The sequence below is a fragment of the Astatotilapia calliptera genome, chromosome 12 (genome assembly GCF_964374335.1).
Source record: "Astatotilapia calliptera chromosome 12, fAstCal68.1, whole genome shotgun sequence".
Taxonomy (NCBI): Eukaryota; Metazoa; Chordata; class Actinopteri; order Cichliformes; family Cichlidae; genus Astatotilapia; species Astatotilapia calliptera.
This window is the reverse complement of record NC_137433.1, coordinates 20,676,088-20,695,169: the sequence shown is the minus strand read 5'-3', so window position 1 is coordinate 20,695,169 and position 19,082 is coordinate 20,676,088. Positions and strand designations below refer to the sequence as shown.

The 19,082-nt window shown below is 41.5% G+C and overlaps 1 protein-coding gene and 1 long non-coding RNA gene across 8 annotated transcripts in view; both read right to left on the bottom strand.

The window, feature by feature from the left end:
* The window catches only part of acacb (acetyl-CoA carboxylase beta), a 28,658-nt gene extending 11,836 nt beyond the window's left edge, over positions 1-16,822 (bottom strand). For 2 of the 7 annotated variants that reach the window (XM_026186129.2, XM_026186131.2), the window contains exons 1-26: positions 16,666-16,822; positions 12,171-12,726; positions 7,703-7,835; positions 7,487-7,625; positions 7,278-7,387; positions 7,070-7,151; positions 6,876-6,974; positions 5,727-5,836; positions 5,497-5,607; positions 5,051-5,260; positions 4,790-4,960; positions 4,501-4,662; positions 4,232-4,395; positions 3,864-4,014; positions 3,679-3,782; positions 3,503-3,584; positions 3,265-3,410; positions 3,012-3,162; positions 2,793-2,927; positions 2,452-2,598; positions 2,167-2,355; positions 1,975-2,075; positions 1,745-1,833; positions 1,519-1,646; positions 1,300-1,413; positions 7-120 (exon numbers count right to left, since the gene is read on the bottom strand). In XM_026186129.2, the coding sequence (XP_026041914.2) occupies positions 7-120; positions 1,300-1,413; positions 1,519-1,646; positions 1,745-1,833; positions 1,975-2,075; positions 2,167-2,355; positions 2,452-2,598; positions 2,793-2,927; positions 3,012-3,162; positions 3,265-3,410; positions 3,503-3,584; positions 3,679-3,782; positions 3,864-4,014; positions 4,232-4,395; positions 4,501-4,662; positions 4,790-4,960; positions 5,051-5,260; positions 5,497-5,607; positions 5,727-5,836; positions 6,876-6,974; positions 7,070-7,151; positions 7,278-7,387; positions 7,487-7,625; positions 7,703-7,835; positions 12,171-12,706 (3,678 nt within the window). In that variant the 5' untranslated portion in view covers positions 12,707-12,726; positions 16,666-16,822. Of the gene's footprint in view, positions 1-6; positions 121-1,299; positions 1,414-1,518; positions 1,647-1,744; positions 1,834-1,974; positions 2,076-2,166; positions 2,356-2,451; positions 2,599-2,792; positions 2,928-3,011; positions 3,163-3,264; positions 3,411-3,502; positions 3,585-3,678; positions 3,783-3,863; positions 4,015-4,231; positions 4,396-4,500; positions 4,663-4,789; positions 4,961-5,050; positions 5,261-5,496; positions 5,608-5,726; positions 5,837-6,875; positions 6,975-7,069; positions 7,152-7,277; positions 7,388-7,486; positions 7,626-7,702; positions 7,836-8,999; positions 9,505-9,604; positions 10,094-11,459; positions 11,791-12,170; positions 12,727-16,665 lie in introns of those variants that run through there. The other 5 variants (XM_026186130.2, XM_026186132.2, XM_026186137.2 and 2 more) reach the window with 4 other exon arrangements.
* Positions 16,823-17,890: 1,068 nt separating this feature from the next.
* LOC145432376 (uncharacterized) lies at positions 17,891-18,965 on the bottom strand. Its single transcript, XR_013912653.1, has 2 exons — positions 18,573-18,965; positions 17,891-18,491 (listed from the first exon to the last, which is right to left on the bottom strand). It is a non-coding gene; the product is annotated as an uncharacterized LOC145432376 (long non-coding RNA).
* Positions 18,966-19,082: the final 117 nt, after the last annotated feature.

Below are 19,082 nucleotides of genomic sequence, written 5' to 3'. Positions count from 1 at the left end.
GCCAACCTTCAAATTCTCTGGACAGAACTGGTGACCATACATATCAATGGCTGACAGGAAGATGGACTCCACCTGGTTGTGTCTCAGTTCATATGATGGTAAATGAGAAGCAATCAGGACCTATGAGATATTTGCAAATACTATAACAACATAGTCAAATAAAATAACTTTAAAGCAGATGCATGATTAGTCAAACTTCAACAAAACATATGCAGTTAGATCTGTAATTTGTTGGACAAAGACAGAATCATGTAGCTTTGCTGCTGTCAATCACCACAGTGGATTTCAAATCAAAAACCTTGACACGATCGAAGTGACGACTTTCATCTTTAATTCTATGGGTTTACTACTAATTATAGTAGTTTTTATGCACAGTCCACCATTTTCAGAGGCTCAAAATAACTGGACAAACTAACATAATTTTATATATAAGAACTGTTTTTAATCCTTGGATGAAAATCCTTAGAAGTCAGTGGCTGCCTGAAAGTCTAGAACTCATGAACATCACAAAAGGCTTTGCTTCCTCCCTTAAAATGCTCTGCCAGGCTTACACCACAGACACCTTCAGCTTAACTGAAAAGCTGCTTTGTTGGGTTGAGATCAGGTGACAGACTTGGCCAATGAAAGATTTCTGGGGGGGGGGGGGGGGGAAGGAAAACAAAACTTTTTTCTTCTTCGGAAGAATATCCCATTTATTTGCCTTTGACAAACTCTTGGGTTGTGTTTGCAGTACGCTTTGGATCATTACCAGTTTGCAGAGAGTACAGGCCTGTACACTTCAGAATTCATCCTGCCGTGTCTATCAGCAGTCACATCATCAATAAACACTAGATACCCAGTTCTACTGGAAGCCATACATGCCCATGCCATAGCTTTGTCTCCACCATGTTTACAGATAATGCTTTGGATCCTCCTCCATATTTTTCCTGGTACAAGTTCATTCTGGTTTCATCTGTTCAAAGAATTTTCTGCCACAAAGGTGCAGCATCTTTTCTGGCCAATTCCAATCTGGCCTTCGTGTTCCTGAGTGTAACCAGCGGTTTGCACCTTGTTGTTCTTGAGGGGTTTTTTTGAGACATTATTTTCTTAACCACAGAAAAAAATTCTGTCACCATCCAATTTATTTGTCTCTTGTGGTCTTTCAGGCCTTTTGGTGTTGCTGGGCTGGTCAGTGCAGACCTTCTTTTTAAGAATGAGACAGAATGTTGATTTGGACATTCCTACAGTTTTTGCTTCTCTCTCTCTAGAAGGTTTACTATATTAAAAATAAATAGCAAAACTCAATGCAAGCTCTCTTACCTGTCTAGCTCTCAAGGCTACCTTTGAGTTCTCCATCTTGCTAAGCTGTGTGAGTTCATTCAAAATAGCCATGAGCTCATCTGCCAGAGTGGGATCCCGTCCACACAACTGATCCTATACAAAGTTAAAGACAAACCTTCATCACTGTCCGTCCACGTGACTTTGTGCAGGATGAACGGTTATCAGGTTTGCTTCAGTGAAAAACGATGAGAGCCTTACAATGAGTATTGTGACCAGGACGTTCTTCTTGGATACTTGAGCATGAGAGAAGATGTAGTCGAGGACAGGACTCATGTCAGGTTTGTGCTTCTCTCTCAGGTTGATGACACACTTATCATAGTGAGCTGCTAAGGACCAAAAATAAATAAAAGCATTTCCATCATAACGGAGCTGCAATTGCAATAAAGAAGAGGTGACATAAAACCTGAAGGGGTGCTGATGTTACCTTGCTGAAACTGCATCTCTACCTGCAGGTAGCGCTTCAACAGATCGAGAACCACAGATTTCATGTAGCCACGGATTCCACTCCGATATCTGAACAGAAAAAAAATTCAGATGTGTCAACAATTACAACGATAACATAATTCAAAGATATTACTGCTACTACCACCACTACACAATATGCATCTGACCAAATGGGGGGAGAAAGAAAAAAAAAAAAAAAAAAAAAAAGACCTCTGCACCAGCTGTACAATGCTCTGAGTGTTCATGAAGAAAACCTCTCGGTCAGCTTTCCTCTGCAAGGTTGCTGCATGGCTGTCTAAAATGTTTGCAATCTGGAATCAGATAAGCCAAACGTCATCTTATCACACTGGTAAAAGCAATTTATTTAAAAAGCTCACAAGCAGCCTTTGCATAGCATTTTACCCTTTGACTGGGGAACTGGCAGAGGACAGAGGTGATGTTGCTCGCATACTGAGCCATGACTTTGCGGATATCTTTCTCAACAGTAGGTGGAATACGGCCAGCCACGCTGGTCATGATCTCTTGAAGTTCCAAAAGCGGCAGTGAGGGGTCCCTTAGAGTCTTCATCAGGGTAGCAACCCACTCTTTCAGCTGTAGGTTTACATGCAAACATGCTCGTATACATCAATAAAACGCTTTTGTGTCTTGTAATGAGAAATCTGCAGTGGCAGAAGGGCTGATATATACCTTTGTGCTAAAGTAGGGTTCTTCAAGGCAGTACCCATCCATGACATTAACCAGGTTTTCAAGAACACTGTGGAACACCTGGTGAAGCTTCTCCCCAGCCATGGGAAGTGGCTGCTGAGGCGGTAGCACCGCTGTGTTGAGTTCCACCTGTGAAGGAAGAGGAAAGAAAATGAGAGGAAGTTTTCACAGCAATTTCAATAACAGGAAGAACTTACACTGAAGTAAAATAAAATAAAATAAATGGATACAGACCAAATATATAAACAGGACACCAAAGTATTGCTAGAAATTTTTGCAAAAAATTCGAAATGAAGATTTTGATGTGCTCTGGAATAACCCACCCTGTGTATACTGCTGGGATCATCCAGATCCATACGTGCCACCACACAGCCAGGCTCCAGAACCGCTCCTGGTCGCTTGACAAAGTGGATACAGCCAGCCTGCTGCGCAGTCAACGTCATCACCATCTTCATCACCTGAATAATAAAGGACAAGTAAGCAAAACGAACCGGCACAAATGGCATAAGTCACAAAATCCTATCCACCGTATATTCTGTTACCTCAATCTCTGCATAAGTTTCCCCTGCAAAAATATGATCTCCATCCTCAACCATGTATTGCAGCAGTTTGCCAGCAGAGGGCGAGCGTAGGACCGTGGGGTCATTCTCCTTCTCAAAAACACAGGTCTTGTTGCCAACGGTGATGCGAAACCTGAAACGTTAAAATAGTGCCGGTAATGAGTAATCAGTTAAACCAGAAGTAAATAACCAAACTGGAAAAAAAAAAAAAAAAAACCCGCAGTGGTAGCCTTGCCTGTCCACTTCTTCCTTCATGTAGGTTATATGGCTGCTGCCATTGTAGCACAGCAGGAGGCCGCCATCGTTCAAACGGTGGACGTCTATTTCGATGTGCGAGCCATTCATAATAACGACATATGTTGTTGGGGACTGGCGAGCCACCTGCAGGAAACAGCAGTGATAATCTATTCATTAAAAAAGGTAAGAGGCTGAATTAAAAACAAAACAAAGCAGGAAAGGAACAAAACAGATACCTTCAGACAGAATTTGACTCCTTCATATATTAGGTCCACATTGACAGAGTTGAGCAGACTGTTTGCAGGCAGTACCTGACCTCTACAGATGCAGCAGATAATGTTTATAAGAGTCAATTGCATAAAGACACGGGAAGAGCGCTGCAGTGAAACATTAACGACAAGTGCCTACTGACCTTTCCAGGGAATGTAGATAGTCAGACATGCTCTTTCTGAAGATAGCATCTGCAACAAGCAAAGCCCCACAGACAACACCAAGCAGGGTATTTGGTCTCTCTGCCTGCAGAAAGAACACGTGGCTTTGTGAATTAAAGGAATTATACACAAGTTCAATGGTCCATATCTGTCTTCAGTCTCTTACCTGCACTTTCTCTGCAATGAGATGATCCAGCCATCCGGTATCAATGTCATTGTTTCTGAAGCTTTCGGTTTCAAGTAATTTAATGAGGTATTCGACCGTCGTCCGAAAGTCACCTCTGATGGACAGCTCTTTCATAGCCACCACCATGTTTCTGGAAAATACAGAAAACCCAAATACATACACTAACAATCTAACACCAATTAAGGCTGACAAATTTAAGACAACTGTACTGCTGGCAAAAGCATGCTGCATCTTCTAACAGAGTACCGCTTTATCTGGAATCAGGTAAAGCGGTACTCTTTGCCACACAGCCTACAAGTAGCTGATAATAGGAAAAAATACAATTAAAATAAAATAAAGGAGCTTACGAAATGGCTTCTTCACGGTTCTCGCCCCATGAAAAACAGTGTCCAAACTGGGAATCTGCAAATTCGTGTAGGCCACCAGTCGCGCCCACACTGAAATAACCCCAGACGTTCTTACTGCTGCGGAAGTTCAGCTCCTGCACGGTGCCCGAACTGGGCTTGAACCCCTGTGGGTGAGTGAGTGTGAATCAGTGGTTTAACAAAAAAAACAAAAAAAACATGAACAGTACATAACAGTGTCATGTTTCCTGGTTAATGAAGCTGAAGTCCACCTCATCTGGGTTCTCACTGGTGATCCGTGCAGCTATGACGTGGCCTCTCGGACGAGGGACGCAATCTGGAGACTCAAAGTTAATAATGGTGTCACCCCAGGGACTTTCTCCATAAAGCACACGTATGTCCTTAATTCTGTGAAGTGGGATGCCCATCGCAATCTGTGAGAGATTAAGCAAATATTTAGATGGGAGAATCTGATCAGCATCTGTAGGATCAATAAGAACAAATTTCTCATTTTGTTCCTTGGGTATAATTATGTGTCTGAGCCTCCTAACCGAGGTTTACCTGAAGTTGAGCAGCTGGCAAGTTTACATCTGCGATCATCTCTGTACAAGGATGTTCCACCTGCAGGCGAGGATTCAGCTCCAGAAAATGGAAACTTCCATCTTCAGAGTAGAGATATTCCACAGTACCTGCACTCACATAGCCTACGATCTTGGCCAGTCGCACAGCACACTAGGCCACAAAGGAAATAACGAGGAGACAATATGTCTCTAAGAGCAGACTTTAGTGTGTTAGCATTAGAATACAAGGACATAAACTTACCCGCTCCATTCGCTCTAATGTTGAAGCGGGAGCTATGGTGGCAGGAGCCTCTTCGATGATCTTCTGGTGCCTCCTCTGGATGGAGCAGTCTCGTCCAAAAAGAGAGATGGCATTTCCATACATGTCCCCCAGTATCTGGACCTCCAGGTGTCTCGCATGCTGAGCCAGCTGCATGATGAAGATGGGTGAGCCGGGCACCTCCGTCTGGACCTGCACTCAGAATAACACATGAAGTGTAAAGTCTTCTTGTTCCTCGACAATCACAGCCTATCCAATCACAGTTTATATAGTATAGAGCTGTAATCTGGAAGTCTATCAAACTGAGTACTGTGCCATTTTATTTTATGACCATGCAAATTAACAACTGAGTGTGGACATCCTGGCTGCTAAGAAAATTAAAAGAAACTGGGTAAATTAGACAGTTTGTAAAACGTAACTGCACCAACCTGTCTAAAGAAACCTGGGAAATCATCAGAGCACTCAACTTTCCGAATACCCTTTCCACCTCCACCCTCAGAGGCCTTGATTACAACCGGATAACCAATTTTCTCAGCTTCCTGAAGAGAAAAGAAAAATACGCACCAGACAACTTATAACCAAAAGTATGTACTAAAGATTTCGATTAAAACTAATTAATTTGTAGATATTAATATTGTTGATTTGTTACTATGCTTACTGCTATCCCCTCGTCTACATCGTGAACACAGCCCTGTTTGTAGACCTCTGGAGGAACATTGATGACATTGCCCTCTCTTTGGTCCTCTTCAGCCCAGTCCAGTCTCAGATCTGGAGCACAAGCACACACTAGGTAAGAACAAAGTGGTCCCAACTGAGTATGTACTGCATAATAGAGTCTACGCCATGTGCAAAATAGCACATTGTAAGTTTAATGCATGTAACAGTCATGCGGCCCACTGTTTTTGGGGTTTAACAATCAGTTCTTCGAGGTTTGTGGGCATTCGTTCACATTTTTCCTTTAAGGACCCGCCGCAGTATATCAGTTCGGCTAAGGTCTGGACTTTGACTCTGACTCTGGTATACAAAGTAGTTCATGACAGACTGAGTGACTACAATGTGCACAGGTCTGTGCCACCACTGTGCTTTACAGTTGTTATTAGGTGTTTATGCCGATATGCTGTGTTTGGATTTCACCAATCACAACGCGCTGCATCAGGGTCAAACATCTCCACTTTGGTCTCGTCTGTCCGAAGGACATTTCGTTTGTTCGGTAGCAGCTCTGCAAACCTATGCCGTGCTGCCACGTTTTGTTTGTTTTTTCACAGGGGAGAGGCTTTTTCCTGGTAACTCTTTCAGGCAGGCCATGCCTGTTCAGTCTTTTTCTACTTCCACTGTCAAGAACTTTAACATTTAACGTTCCAACTGAGGCCTGTGGAGTTTGTGTAACCACATCTTAATCCGGTGCGCAAATTTCAGTCTACTCCAGGGAAGATTGAACAATGTTTTGAATGTTTTCTACTTATGATTAATCACTGTAAAATGATGGACTTTAACTTGTGTGAAAACTGATTTATAACCACTCAGATTTATGGGCAACAACAATCGCTTCTCTGAGATCATTGCTGATCTCTTTACTCCTCAGCATTGTGTTGCTGAACTTCTGCTTTTGTAAAGATGTTCATATCTGCTGATGACCAGTTAATCGAGCACATTCAATTAGCATCACCCGGCTACTACTTACCCTCTTAATTCCTATTGAAGCAGTAAAGGTGTACATAGCTTTCACAGGACTGCATAGAGCACAGTGATAACTCTCTCACACCTGCTTTGTTTATGGCGGAGTTAGTGCAGAGAGGAAAAGCATCACCTGATCCACTCCACGGTAGTGTGGGAATGTCGGCACTCTGGGCCACAATGGAAGAAGCCACTTTATCCCCCAAAGCCCACATGGCTTTACTGGATGGCCCTGAGAGAAACAGCAGAGGTCAATTTATCATGAGAAGCAGCACAAAGCTTTCTAACTAAATGAAAGTAATAAAATGAAAGAAACTGCTCTTTTACCCAAAAATGAAATGCCCGCTTTACTCAGGAGCTCAGGCAGTTTGGGATTTTCAGATGCATGACCCCAACCAGCCCAGACAGCCTGTAAAGAGCAATGTGCACAGAAACAGACTGTTGTTTATTAACAGGAAGAGAAAGTAACAACTGAATACACCACGGTGGGCCCGTGCTAAAAAGAACCGCTGTTTAAATAAACGGTGAGTAGCACCTCCACTTGAATCCTTTTTGCAATGTCAACTATTAGCTCCACGTTGGCATAGTTGTTATTGTTGGTGCCACCGGGTACAGGCACATAGTGGTCGGCCATTTTAATATATTCTGCAGGGAAACAGGAAGCAAGGCTCAGAACTTCACAGTGAGAAAAGCATTTCTACTGGTTCATCACATACGTTTTAGGCGATGACTGATAACAATTACCTGCATTAGCTTTTAAGTCTTCAGGAGTTACCATGACAACAAAGCGGATGGTCCTCTCATTGCGAAACATTTCATAGGACCAGCGGCGGATAGAGCGCATACATTTGACTGCAGCGATGCCATTATTAGCGATCAGCACCTGTAAGAGGACCCAACATAAATATCGCTCCGAAAAATGTAGATAAATTAGAAATTCAAGAAGGGTTTCGTTCTTACTTTTTCTATGACACGGCTGCCACCGAATCTTGTGACAAACTCTGCAGGAGAGGCCACGGTAAAGTCCCTGTGCAGATCCATCTTTCTGTGTTCACGTCCTTTTTTCACCAAGTGAGGACCAGACATGCTAGGCCTGCATTGGAAAGTTCACAGTTAGTCTTGACCCCTCCAAAAAGTGAACTGCATGAAGGCAACAAGCAACTGAATTTAAACTGAAAATCAAAACCCAAAGTCTAGAATCAGTCTCTCTGCAACAGGCAAGGGCAGCCTGTGGAGCAGCCCAGTTTTTATACCCTTAAATCCAAGAGTCTGCGCACAAAACTCAGAACAGTAACCTGAACACAGTAATAGCTGCAGATGTTACACTGAATCTACCACTCTTGACGGCCCCTTTTATCAGATGTTCACCACAGCTAAGCCAATAAATGTACATGTGTTGTCATCATGGTGTAATCATGCACACTTTACCTTTAGTCCAATTTCCTGCTCATTATATACACACAGCATAATTCCTATCGCCTGGCCCTGGATGACTGAGAACCTACCTACAGTGACATGTTAAAATGTAGTGTGCTTAAAAAAATTTTTCCTTTATACCCCATGAACAGTAGTGAAAACACCCCCGATGACTACAATCTGGAACAGTACTGGAGAGATGAAGCACCGTTCTTCTAAAAACTGCCCTTTATTTGGCGTTTTGATTTTGGCAGTGCACCGTCTCACATGTCAGAGCAGCGCAGACGTACAGCTGGAGGTAATGGCTCAGAATAATCATGACATTCATAAATAAATAGTCAAATCAAACACAGACTCTTGACAATTTGGCTAATAAACATTGTGTAATTTGTTGAAAACAAAATGTCTTAAGGGTCAGTGGAAACCAAAATCATCAATCTTTTGAGACCCGGCTTCAAAAATCAGAGTTAAGAGTTAGCAGTTAAGTTGTCTTTTTAGCGGTATATGTATATACGAGTCATTTTGAACAAGTGCAGCCGTGGATCCTCCACCTCTGCCCACAGACTGCCATGCAGTAGTGGTGTAAGGACAATGAAATGTTTGTCTCTGTTATCACTTTTCACATAACAATAATAAATCAACTACAGATAAATATGAAATAAATGCAAATAAGTTAAACTGAGCTGTACTTATTTTAAGTGATATCGCACCACATGAATCCCACCACACACACACACACACACACACACACGATAAGAAACAGGCGAAGCTTTTCCCCATGTTTGGAAATGCATAACTGGACTGCACAGCACCAGAACATTTGAACATTTCACGCACATACCATCGTTATCGTCATCTGTCCGCCGGGGTGCCGTTCAGTCCGGGGTTTCGCTGTTTCTTTTTAAACCACCCCCGGGCAGATACGCCCTTGCCCCATCAGTGAAGCCACACAGTAAAGCTGCAGCGCAGCAGCAGTTTGTGCGCCTGTGCTGATATGTGAACTTTACACTTCACTCCTGTTCACTCGGGGAAATACAGTCTGTTATTGTGCTGCTTTCTGATAACGCTTTCCATTTCGGTATCAACCACTTGCTGACTTTTTTTCCGGGACAAGAGGGTTTAGTTTAACCCGATACGCCTACTGCGTTGCACAAACAGTGATAATCTAATCATAACCACGACTTGGGGATTACTAGAAAAATCGGTGGCTTGTCGCAGTGACAGGCTTGCGGCAATAATGACTGCTTGATTGTTACCGTTTCCTTATATGCGTGCAAGCGGCGCACAGCCCGTAAACTACAGCGGCCCTTCCTGTTCACAAACGAGCCTACGAAAGGTGCTGCAGCGGCACTAGTTTCAACACAGAGTAGTTCTGTGTTTAGTTTCCACATACCAGAGTATCACATTACCGAAAACTGCAGCAGCCCTCTGCATTATCGGACTTACCTCTGGAGATATGGGAATAAGCTGATACTCGGGTAGTCGTTTCCGTCGAAGGAATACATCGCGCTGTGTTACTACTAGGATTAAAAAAAGAGTTTTTAAAACCAAAACAAAGGAGACTTCCACAAAGTGCTTCCTCTTGTCCGCTTCCTCCCTTCTCCCCTCCCACATGTGCAGCCGCATATCTGCAAATAAAGTCCCCTGAGCCAAAGCGCTGGCTGCTCTTTGGAAACAAAACGAGCAGTGCTCCACTAAATCCATTATTGGAAATGTTTATTGTTGGGCATCAAAGGGCTAAAAACGGTCGCGCACGACACGAGCAGACTGATTTTGTTTGTTTGTTTTTAAGTGCAGTAACAACAAAGTATAGGAAGACGCTTCGAAACATCTCACTTTTCTCTTCTTCGCCGTGTAAACCACAATATACCCACTAACACGCATAAATCCAGGCCGATGGAGCTCTAGTAGGTTTTTCTTGGCTCAAGTGTTTTCCATCTAACGTTCATACACATTCACGCCCCAGTGGGCGTGTCAGAGAATAACTTAACCAAAGATATTTAGCATCGACTCCTCTACCTGTTGAGCTACAGCCAGTCTAATAAATATCCATGTATTTATTGTTTTTATGCAATAAATACAGGGATAAATAAACAAAAATAAACAAAACAGTTTTCTAATTGAACAAAACTAACAAAAATCTTTGTCAGCTAGTGGCTATCTCATGTCTAGAACTTCTGGATATTAATCAAGAAACGGTTTCTAACTTTGAGATTTGCTGCAGCTTGTTTACTCTCCAAACTCCTGGGTTGGCTTCAGGGTATGTTTTGGGTCATCGCCTATCTGTGCTGTGAACATGAAGTTCAGTGGCATTCATAGCCACCCATTTACACACCTTTTATTTATTACTCACACTCCAGTGGTGATGGATAGATTCTAATTTGGGGTTCAGTGTCTTGCCCAACGACACGCAGGGGCTGAAAGGAGGCAGAGATTGAACCACCGACCTTCTAATTGGAAAATGACTTGCTCTATTTCCTGAGCCGCATTTTTCTGGCTTCCGTATTTTTCCCCATCCCTCTGATATTTATATTGATTAATCTGTGTAAGGAATAATTATCCAGAGACTGAAGATATTTGGCAAAGATTAATCTGACCTTTCTATTCACCAGGCGGATGTATGGTTTGCACCCTATGGTGGGTCTCTACATCTCTGTTTGCTCAAGTCTTCTTCTGAAAGTAGACTTGAATAAGTATCACTTGGATGCCTTTTAGAGAGTCTTCTTGATTGGTTTGGATGGAAAGGATCCTGTGAGCCTCCACCACCGCCACTGGTGTCATGTTTAACCTGCAGAGTTCACCAGAGCCTCCTTATTTTGTCAGAATGTAGCTTAATGATCCCGCTCTTTTCTCTTGCATGTTTTACATGCACTGAATGTTCCTTTGACCACATGTTGTGGGTCCAAGGAAAAAGAAAATATAGAAAATAAAACAAATACTGACCTTTTAACTGGTTCATTTATGAAAAATGAGGAAATAGCAGGCACCGGCCACGCTTTTGAGGTCATTTTCCAATTTCAAAAGAGAGGAGGCTACAGATTAGACATCTTTGACAGTTAAACCCTGCATTTAATATGCATATGAATACCCTCAAACTAAAGCTGAGGGTCTGCAGTTTAAGCCCATGTTTATTATAGAGTATAAGAGTAACCCGAATATGCTTTTGGTAAATAGTTATAATAAAAAACTGTTTAAACAGCAAAGAAAGAAAGAAAGGAAATTAATAATAAAAAGAAGAATATTTAAACTACAATAAAGACCATAAGTCAATTCAGCTGCTCGTGTCAAGCTAGTTACTTACCTGTGTGCACTGAAGGAATCCTTGTACCCTCCATGATATCACAAACCACCCGTTGGTATGAAAGTAATTCTTAATTTACCGATATCGCAGAGGAACAAGAAGAAAACTAACATTTGTTGACAATTTCAAAGCGCTTGCTGTGCTCTGACCTCGACTAATGCCACCACCGCTTGTCAAAGTCATTGGCTGAGGCTCTTGTTCCATTAATAGAGCCAAGATATTTGGCATGTGACAATAACACAGGTCAGCTCGTGCAGCTTGTGGAGACAGCGCGCTACCGATGCGATAATGTGTGCCCAATTTTTTGGGGGGAATGTTCCTCTAGACCAGGGGTGGGCAATCTCAGTCCACGAGGGCCGGTGTCCCTGCAGGTTTTAGATCTCACCTTGGGTCAACACACCTGAATCACATGATTAGTTCGTTACCAGGCCTCTGGAGAACTTCAGGACATGTTGAGGAGCTAATTTAGCCATTTAAATCTGCTGTGTTGGTTCGAGGACACATCTAAAACCTGCAGGGACACCGGCCCTCGTGGACTGAGATTGCCCACCCCTGATAGACCTAAAAAACAATCCAGTTTACATTATGCCCTCATTATAGTGCGAGTGTATAAATGGTGTAAGTGAACAGCTTGTTTGTTTATAACATGACAGAGCAGTAAAAACACGCCCCAACCTATATAGCTGACATTCATTTACTTAAAGCCCTTACTTGATGACCGTTGAACTGGGCTGTGGTACTACAGAAGGCGCCTGTGGAGGGGAAGATTTGATGGTGGAGGTCGGTGGCTGAGATGCACCGCTTGGAGGTTTCGTGACCAGAGGTTCTTCGTCCGAAGAGTTATCCTCTGATGCTCCAAGAATAAACTTCAGGCGCTCCCTCGCCTTAGGTCCTGAACTCAGCATTGGTGGGACGCTCTTAGAAGGTTTCTGGGTGGTCGGCAGCACCGTTGGTTGTTTTGAATTTGCCTCCATGGAGCCCTGCAGAGCATCAGAGTCCACTATTCTGCCACAAAGACCCGCAAATGCACTGGCAGCCTGAGGCACGTTATGTTCAGCATGTTGTGAGGCAGCTGCAACTGTTGACAGAGGATCCATGCCTGCATCAGGGCTGCGTGCAGTGGGCACGTCCTCCTCGGCTGCAGAAGGAAGTTCCTCCCCTTTCACGGGCATTGTTACGGTCTTACTATTTATCCTCCACAGCAGCAGAACCCACAGAATAAATCCCCAAAGTGCAAACTCCAGCATTCACAGACATCCTCCTGAAACTGCAACAGGAATAAGGCGGATGTCAAAACTAATTTGAGAGAACAGAAACATTTTTTCATCAAATGTGAGCCAAGTTAACAGTATACCAACTGTTTTTTTTGACACTTGGAATGGATTTTCTGTAAGTGCATTAAAAACTGGAGTCTGAACTATGAATGTGAAAAGTAGTTTAGTGTCAGACACCACCTGGTGGCTGAAAGCTGAAGCTGTAGTTTTGGTCTAAACAAAAGGGTCATTCCATCTCAAATCATCTCATTTCTTGATCATGAAACATCTTTGAGTTGCCACAAATCTTGGACATGTATGAAAATTGCCTGTGAATTCCTATCCTAGATTTTTTAAAGCCCATCTTTCAGGCCTTGTTTGGCCCCACACTGTAATTAAAGCCTTCAGTGAAGTCCCATATTTGAATATACATTAATAAAACAAACTTAACTCTGCAAAAGACAACTAAAGACAATGTCTGAATGGTCTATAGCTGTATTTGACAATAATGAAAAATAAAATATGTAAATGCTGGAGTTTATTAACTCTATCTGAGATAATAATTTTGATAAATATGTGCAGGATTTTAATTATCAAAAACCACGTGCACTTTGTCCTGGACGAGTCTGATAATTCATGTTAAGAATAAAATTTATTAAGACCCATTAAAAAGACAACAAGTATTGATATAATCTTCTCTGAACATGCAAATAAATGCAGCAAATCAATTAAGATTCATTAAGAGGAATGAAAGATGAATTCTCGGTTCTTATGAAAAATTGTTGCATTTTTTTAAAGGGCTGCTTTCATGGTTTATTTTTTAGATTTTTCCCCAATTTTTCAGTCTAACTTTCCCAAATTACAGATCCTGACTAATCTTTAATGGTAGGAAAGGCCACTATCAGGGTATAAAGGTTTGTGATACATAATGCAAAATTTTGAATTTGCAATTGTTTTTTGGAAAATATGGTCAAGTAAAAGGTGATTTGAGATGAAATGACCCCAAAGAAATATGGAAAAAAAGACATTTCTAGATTTTTTAAATGGGATAGACTGTTTTAACTTGGCATTTCAGGGCAAATGATGACTACAGGGAGTGCAGAATTATTAGGCAAATGAGTATTTTGTCCACATCATCCTCTTCATGCATGTTGTCTTACTCCAAGCTGTATAGGCTCGAAAGCCTACTACCAATTAAGCATATTAGGTGATGTGCAACTCTGTAATGAGAAGGGGTGTGGTCTAATGACATCAACACCCTATATCAGGTGTGCATATTTATTAGGCAATGTCCTTTCCTTTGGCAAAATGGGTCAAAAGAAGGACTTGACAGGCTCAGAAAAGTCAAAAATAGTGAGATATCTTGCAGAGGGATGCAGCAGTCTCAAAATTGCAAAGCTTCTGAAGCGTGATCATCGAACAATCAAGCGTTTCATTCAAAATAGTCAACAGGGTCGCAAGAAGCATGTGGAAAAACCAAGGCGCAAAATAACTGCCCATGAACTGAGAAAAGTCAAGCGTGCAGCTGCCAAGATGCCACTTGCCACCAGTTTGGCCACAATATCACTGGAGTGCCCAAAAGCACAAGGTGTGCAATACTCAGAGACATGGCCAAGGTAAGAAAGGCTGAAAGACGACCACCACTGAACAAGACACACAAGCTGAAACGTCAAGACTGGGCCAAGAAATATCTCAAGACTGGTTTTTCTAAGGTTTTATGGACTGATGAAATGAGAGTGAGTCTTGATGGGCCAGATGGATGGGCCCGTGGCTGGATTGGTAAAGGGCAGAGAGCTCCAGTCCGACTCAGACGCCAGCAAGGTGGAGGTGGAGTACTGGTTTGGGCTGGTATCATCAAAGATGAGCTTGTGGGGCCTTTTCGGGTTGAGGATGGAGTCAAGCTCAACTCCCAGTCCTACTGCCAGTTTCTGGAAGACACCTTCTTCAAGCAGTGGTACAGGAAGAAGTCTGCATCCTTCAAGAAAAACATGATTTTCATGCAGGACAATGCTCCATCACACGCGTCCAAGTACTCCACAGCGTGGCTGCAAGAAAGGGTATAAAAGAAGAAAAACTAATGACATGGCCACCTTGTTCACCTGATCTGAACCCCATTGAGAACCTGTGGTCCATCATCAAATGTGAGATTTACAAGGAGGGAAAACAGTACACCTCTCTGAACAGTGTCTGGGAGGCTGTGGTTGCTGCTGCACGCAATGTTGATGGTGAACAGATCAAAACACTGACAGAATCCATGGATGGCAGGCTTTTGAGTGTCCTTGCAAAGAAAGGTGGCTATATTGGTCGCTGATTTGTTTTTGTTTTGTTTCTGAATGTCAGAAATGTATATTTGTGAATGTGGAGATGTTATATTGGTTTCACTGGTAAAAATAAATAATTGAAATGGGTATATATTTGTTTTTTGTTAAGTTGCCTAATAATTATGCACAGTAATAGTCACCTGCACACACAGATATCCCCCTAAAATAGCTAAAACTAAAAACAAACTAAAAACTACTTCCAAAAACATTCAGCTTTGATATTAATGAGTTTTTTGGGTTCATTGAGAACATGGTTGGTGTTCAATAATAACATTATTCCTCAAAAATACAACTTGCCTAATAATTCTGCACTCCCTGTATTGAAAACAATGAAGTAATTGCTTTTTTTCAGCCATTATGTTTTAATTGGTCAACTGTTCATATACTTAATGTTTAAGACTTTTTTTTTTTTTTTTAAAGATCACTATTAAATATTTGTCTTTCTCCTTCTTGGAAAAAGCACAATTCTTTTGATGTCCAAACTTAATGAATCCCCATAAGAAATAAACTCCTTAAAGCATATTAAAATACATCATGGCTATAAGAAAAACTGAAATACTAAGTAGTGTTTGTCTCTGTGTACTGTTTAAGTTACTGATTTGAAGGTCAGAGGTCAGATACTCTCTCAGGACAGCAACACTGAAGTTCTTACTTTCATATATTAAGAAAATTATTCAGTAAATTCAGTCAAACAGAAGCAAGAGAAGTAATTACGATCTACACAGTCACGTGTATACTTTAGATGACTAAGTCCTATGTATACACACGAGTGTGTTATCTATGACAGCTGGACCTGGCTGCAGGCTACATTTCCCAGCGAGAGTCCTGTAAACAGCCTGCCTGTAACAGCTGACATGGAGAGCATGTGCTGCTTCATGTGGGGTAAAGGTCAGCACTGAGGGAATGAAAGGAAGGGAAGTTCAGGTGAAGGAGGATGGAAAGAAAAAAAACATCCATAAAAAACAGCAGCAATAGCAGGAACACTTGAACACATCCAAATACAGAATATACATTACACACATGTTCTTTGTCCCATTGAAAGATATCATTGTTTTTTGTTTTGTTTTTTAAATAAACAATAAGGATTTATTAGCATTCATTTTGTATAATAGAAGCACAAAATTTGTTAATTTATCCTTTGGAGCAAATTTAAAGCCGACATAAAAAAAAAGGAAAAGGCTAAACCGTCACTTTCCTCAAGAAACAACAAGATCTGAAGCAATGTATTTATGAAATACTTTTACTTTTTATCTGTATTTTTCTAAAAATATATCCTGATACCATATAGCAGATGAATGATTTCTCTTGTGCTTTTCTTTAAAGAACAGGTTTATTCTCACAGGACTTGCTGTTCTAATTAAAAGTTAAGCACATAATTTTTATAGGAGTGTCACTTTTAAAAAGGTTATTAATGCGTCCAACTTCTGGCGTGAACGTTTTACCTCGTAAACATACAAATATCTGTGAACTCTAACAGAAAAGTTGAACTAAGCACAACAACTGATTCTGCCTGACATAAAAGTTAAATCAGCGCACTGATCGGATCTTTTCCAGAGTTCAGTCTGGAGAAAAACGAGACGGTCTTTTAAATTAAAGGTAACGCGTAAATCAAAACATGCCATTTTCACTCACCTGCACAAACTCAGAAACCGGGCAGCTCTGCTCCCGGGTTGTTGATGGCGTTGTTTCACACAGCCAGAGAGCTACAGTACCAGGCTAACCGATTTAAACCCACTGATTATTTCCCACACCTCCACACCACTCGGAACTTATCATGAATGAACACATGAACACATCCGTCATTATCTTATTAATGTGACACAAACCCCAGAATCCCTCCAAACGCTACCGCTGCCAAGGTCTTTATGATTATAGACAGTGCCTCGCCAGCAGCTACAAATGTCAAAGTCACCTACCACTACCTCCACTGCTCAGCGGATTGTGAGTGGGGAGGGGGTCTCTCCCAGAGTTAAGGGTTCCGCCAAAGATCGTGTATACTCAAGATGTTCCTGCTCGATAGAAAAGCAGTAAGCATCTATATTTACGATCAGCGGAAAAACGTTTGGTTCCTCGGTCTTCTGTCGAGTTCATGAACAATGGGGAAAAGGTGTATTTGAACTTTAAGACTGTTCAGCTCATTAAAATCAATCAACAAGCACCTTTTTTTCTTCTTCAAATTAATGGAATTTGATATGATGCCCACCTTTGTTTTTATTTCCTTTTACTTCTGTATTATGTGTGTGATGAACTTTTCCAAGAATTGTCATCCACCCAAACTGACTCCAAGAGCATGCAGAACAGTTAAGGTCAGTGATCATGATTCAATAAGAAAGACTAGGCAAAAATGGCACCGATGAGAGACTCCCGGGGCAAAAACCACTTCTGAACAAAAAGGACACAAAGATTCGTCTCACATTTGCCAACAAAAACACAGCTTCCCTTCCCAGATCCCTGAGATTTTTGTGGACTGATGAGACAAAAGCTGAACTTTTTGAGTCCCATTAAACCTGCTGTAAAACTAACACAGCATCTCATAAAAAGAACACTCAACAGTCAAACGTGGTGGTGGCAGTATGAACAGCTTTTTTGCTTCAGGTCCTGGAAGACTTGCAGTGATTGGTGAAGCCATGAATTTTATTCTCTACCAGAAAGTCCTGGAGGAGAATGTCTGGTCATCAGATCATGCCCTGAAGCTCAGGGTGGACTTGGATTATGCAGCAGGACAATAATCGAAAACACACCAGCAAGTACACAACTGAATGGTTAGAAACAAAGAAACAATTTTTTTAACTAAATGAAGTTTTTGGAGAGACAGTGTGTAACCGAGGACAAGGGATGAGTAAACGGGGCAAAGAAATAAATTGATCATTTATTTATTACATGAGTTATACATACAAATTCCCAGTCATTTCCAGACAGGACTTACAACACATCCTGCTGATATCCCAGCTGCACATGAGACTTACCACACAAACTGTGCGAAAATAACAACACTGCAACCCGTCACACCCCGCTTAGCGACACTGCAATCGTGGCACACACTGCAAACAATTCGGGTCTCAGCGCAGCTGGGAATCAGTGCTATGCATGGCCTGCGATCTGGGAGATAAAGGGAAGTGGCACAAACAATTAAACAAAAAACAAAAAGGGAGGTTAGTCCGCCCTTACACAACTTACTTTCAATCAATAACCGCCTTTACGGCTGGACGGACTAACCAAAACAAAATTACAAATCAATCAAAAAAAAGAACGAAAAAAAGACAGCAGAGACAGCACAGCTGAAAAACACAAACAACATTATCAAGTAAAATATTACCCAATAAAATATCAATTTTATGAAACCATTCAAAATCATGAAGCTGAAACAAACACTCAATATACCTAGAATATTGATCAGTTTCCCTGCGCGCAGTCGATCTAGGGCTTGATCAATTCTTCTATTAAAATTCGTAGTCACACTAAAAAAAGTCCAATGACATATTAAAAACAGGCACACGCAATAGCAAATGATCCAAACAAAAATGGCAAAAGTCTCTTACCGACAGTATACCCACTCTCACCTGGGTGAATTAATTGCCTCTAGTTTTTTCCACAGAAGAGCGCTGACTTCACCCCACACACCCACTACCTTTTCACAGCTCTTCAGCCAATCACCTGGCAGAGAGCAACAAACTACCAGGTGACACTTGTTACACGTGCCAAAGTCCAGACTCAAATCTGATTGAGATCCTTTCGCACAGGGAAGGCTGGATTTTACCAGCAAGCAGTAGTGACTTACATTTGTTGCAAATCACCCCAAAAAACTTTTACTTTTTAAGCAGTTCCATATTGCATAATGTAACTTAAAATTATTAAATCACTTAAAAGTGATTTAGTGTAACTCAATTACACTAAATCACGTAAACACTTTGCTTTCTAACGTATTGTTTTTATTTTGTTGTTGTTTTGTTTTTTAGAGGCAGATCTATGAGCACCAACGTTACAATGAACACGACATTCAACCTAATTAGATACGTCTCAACACCACCGTGAGGGGTTCATCTCTCTCA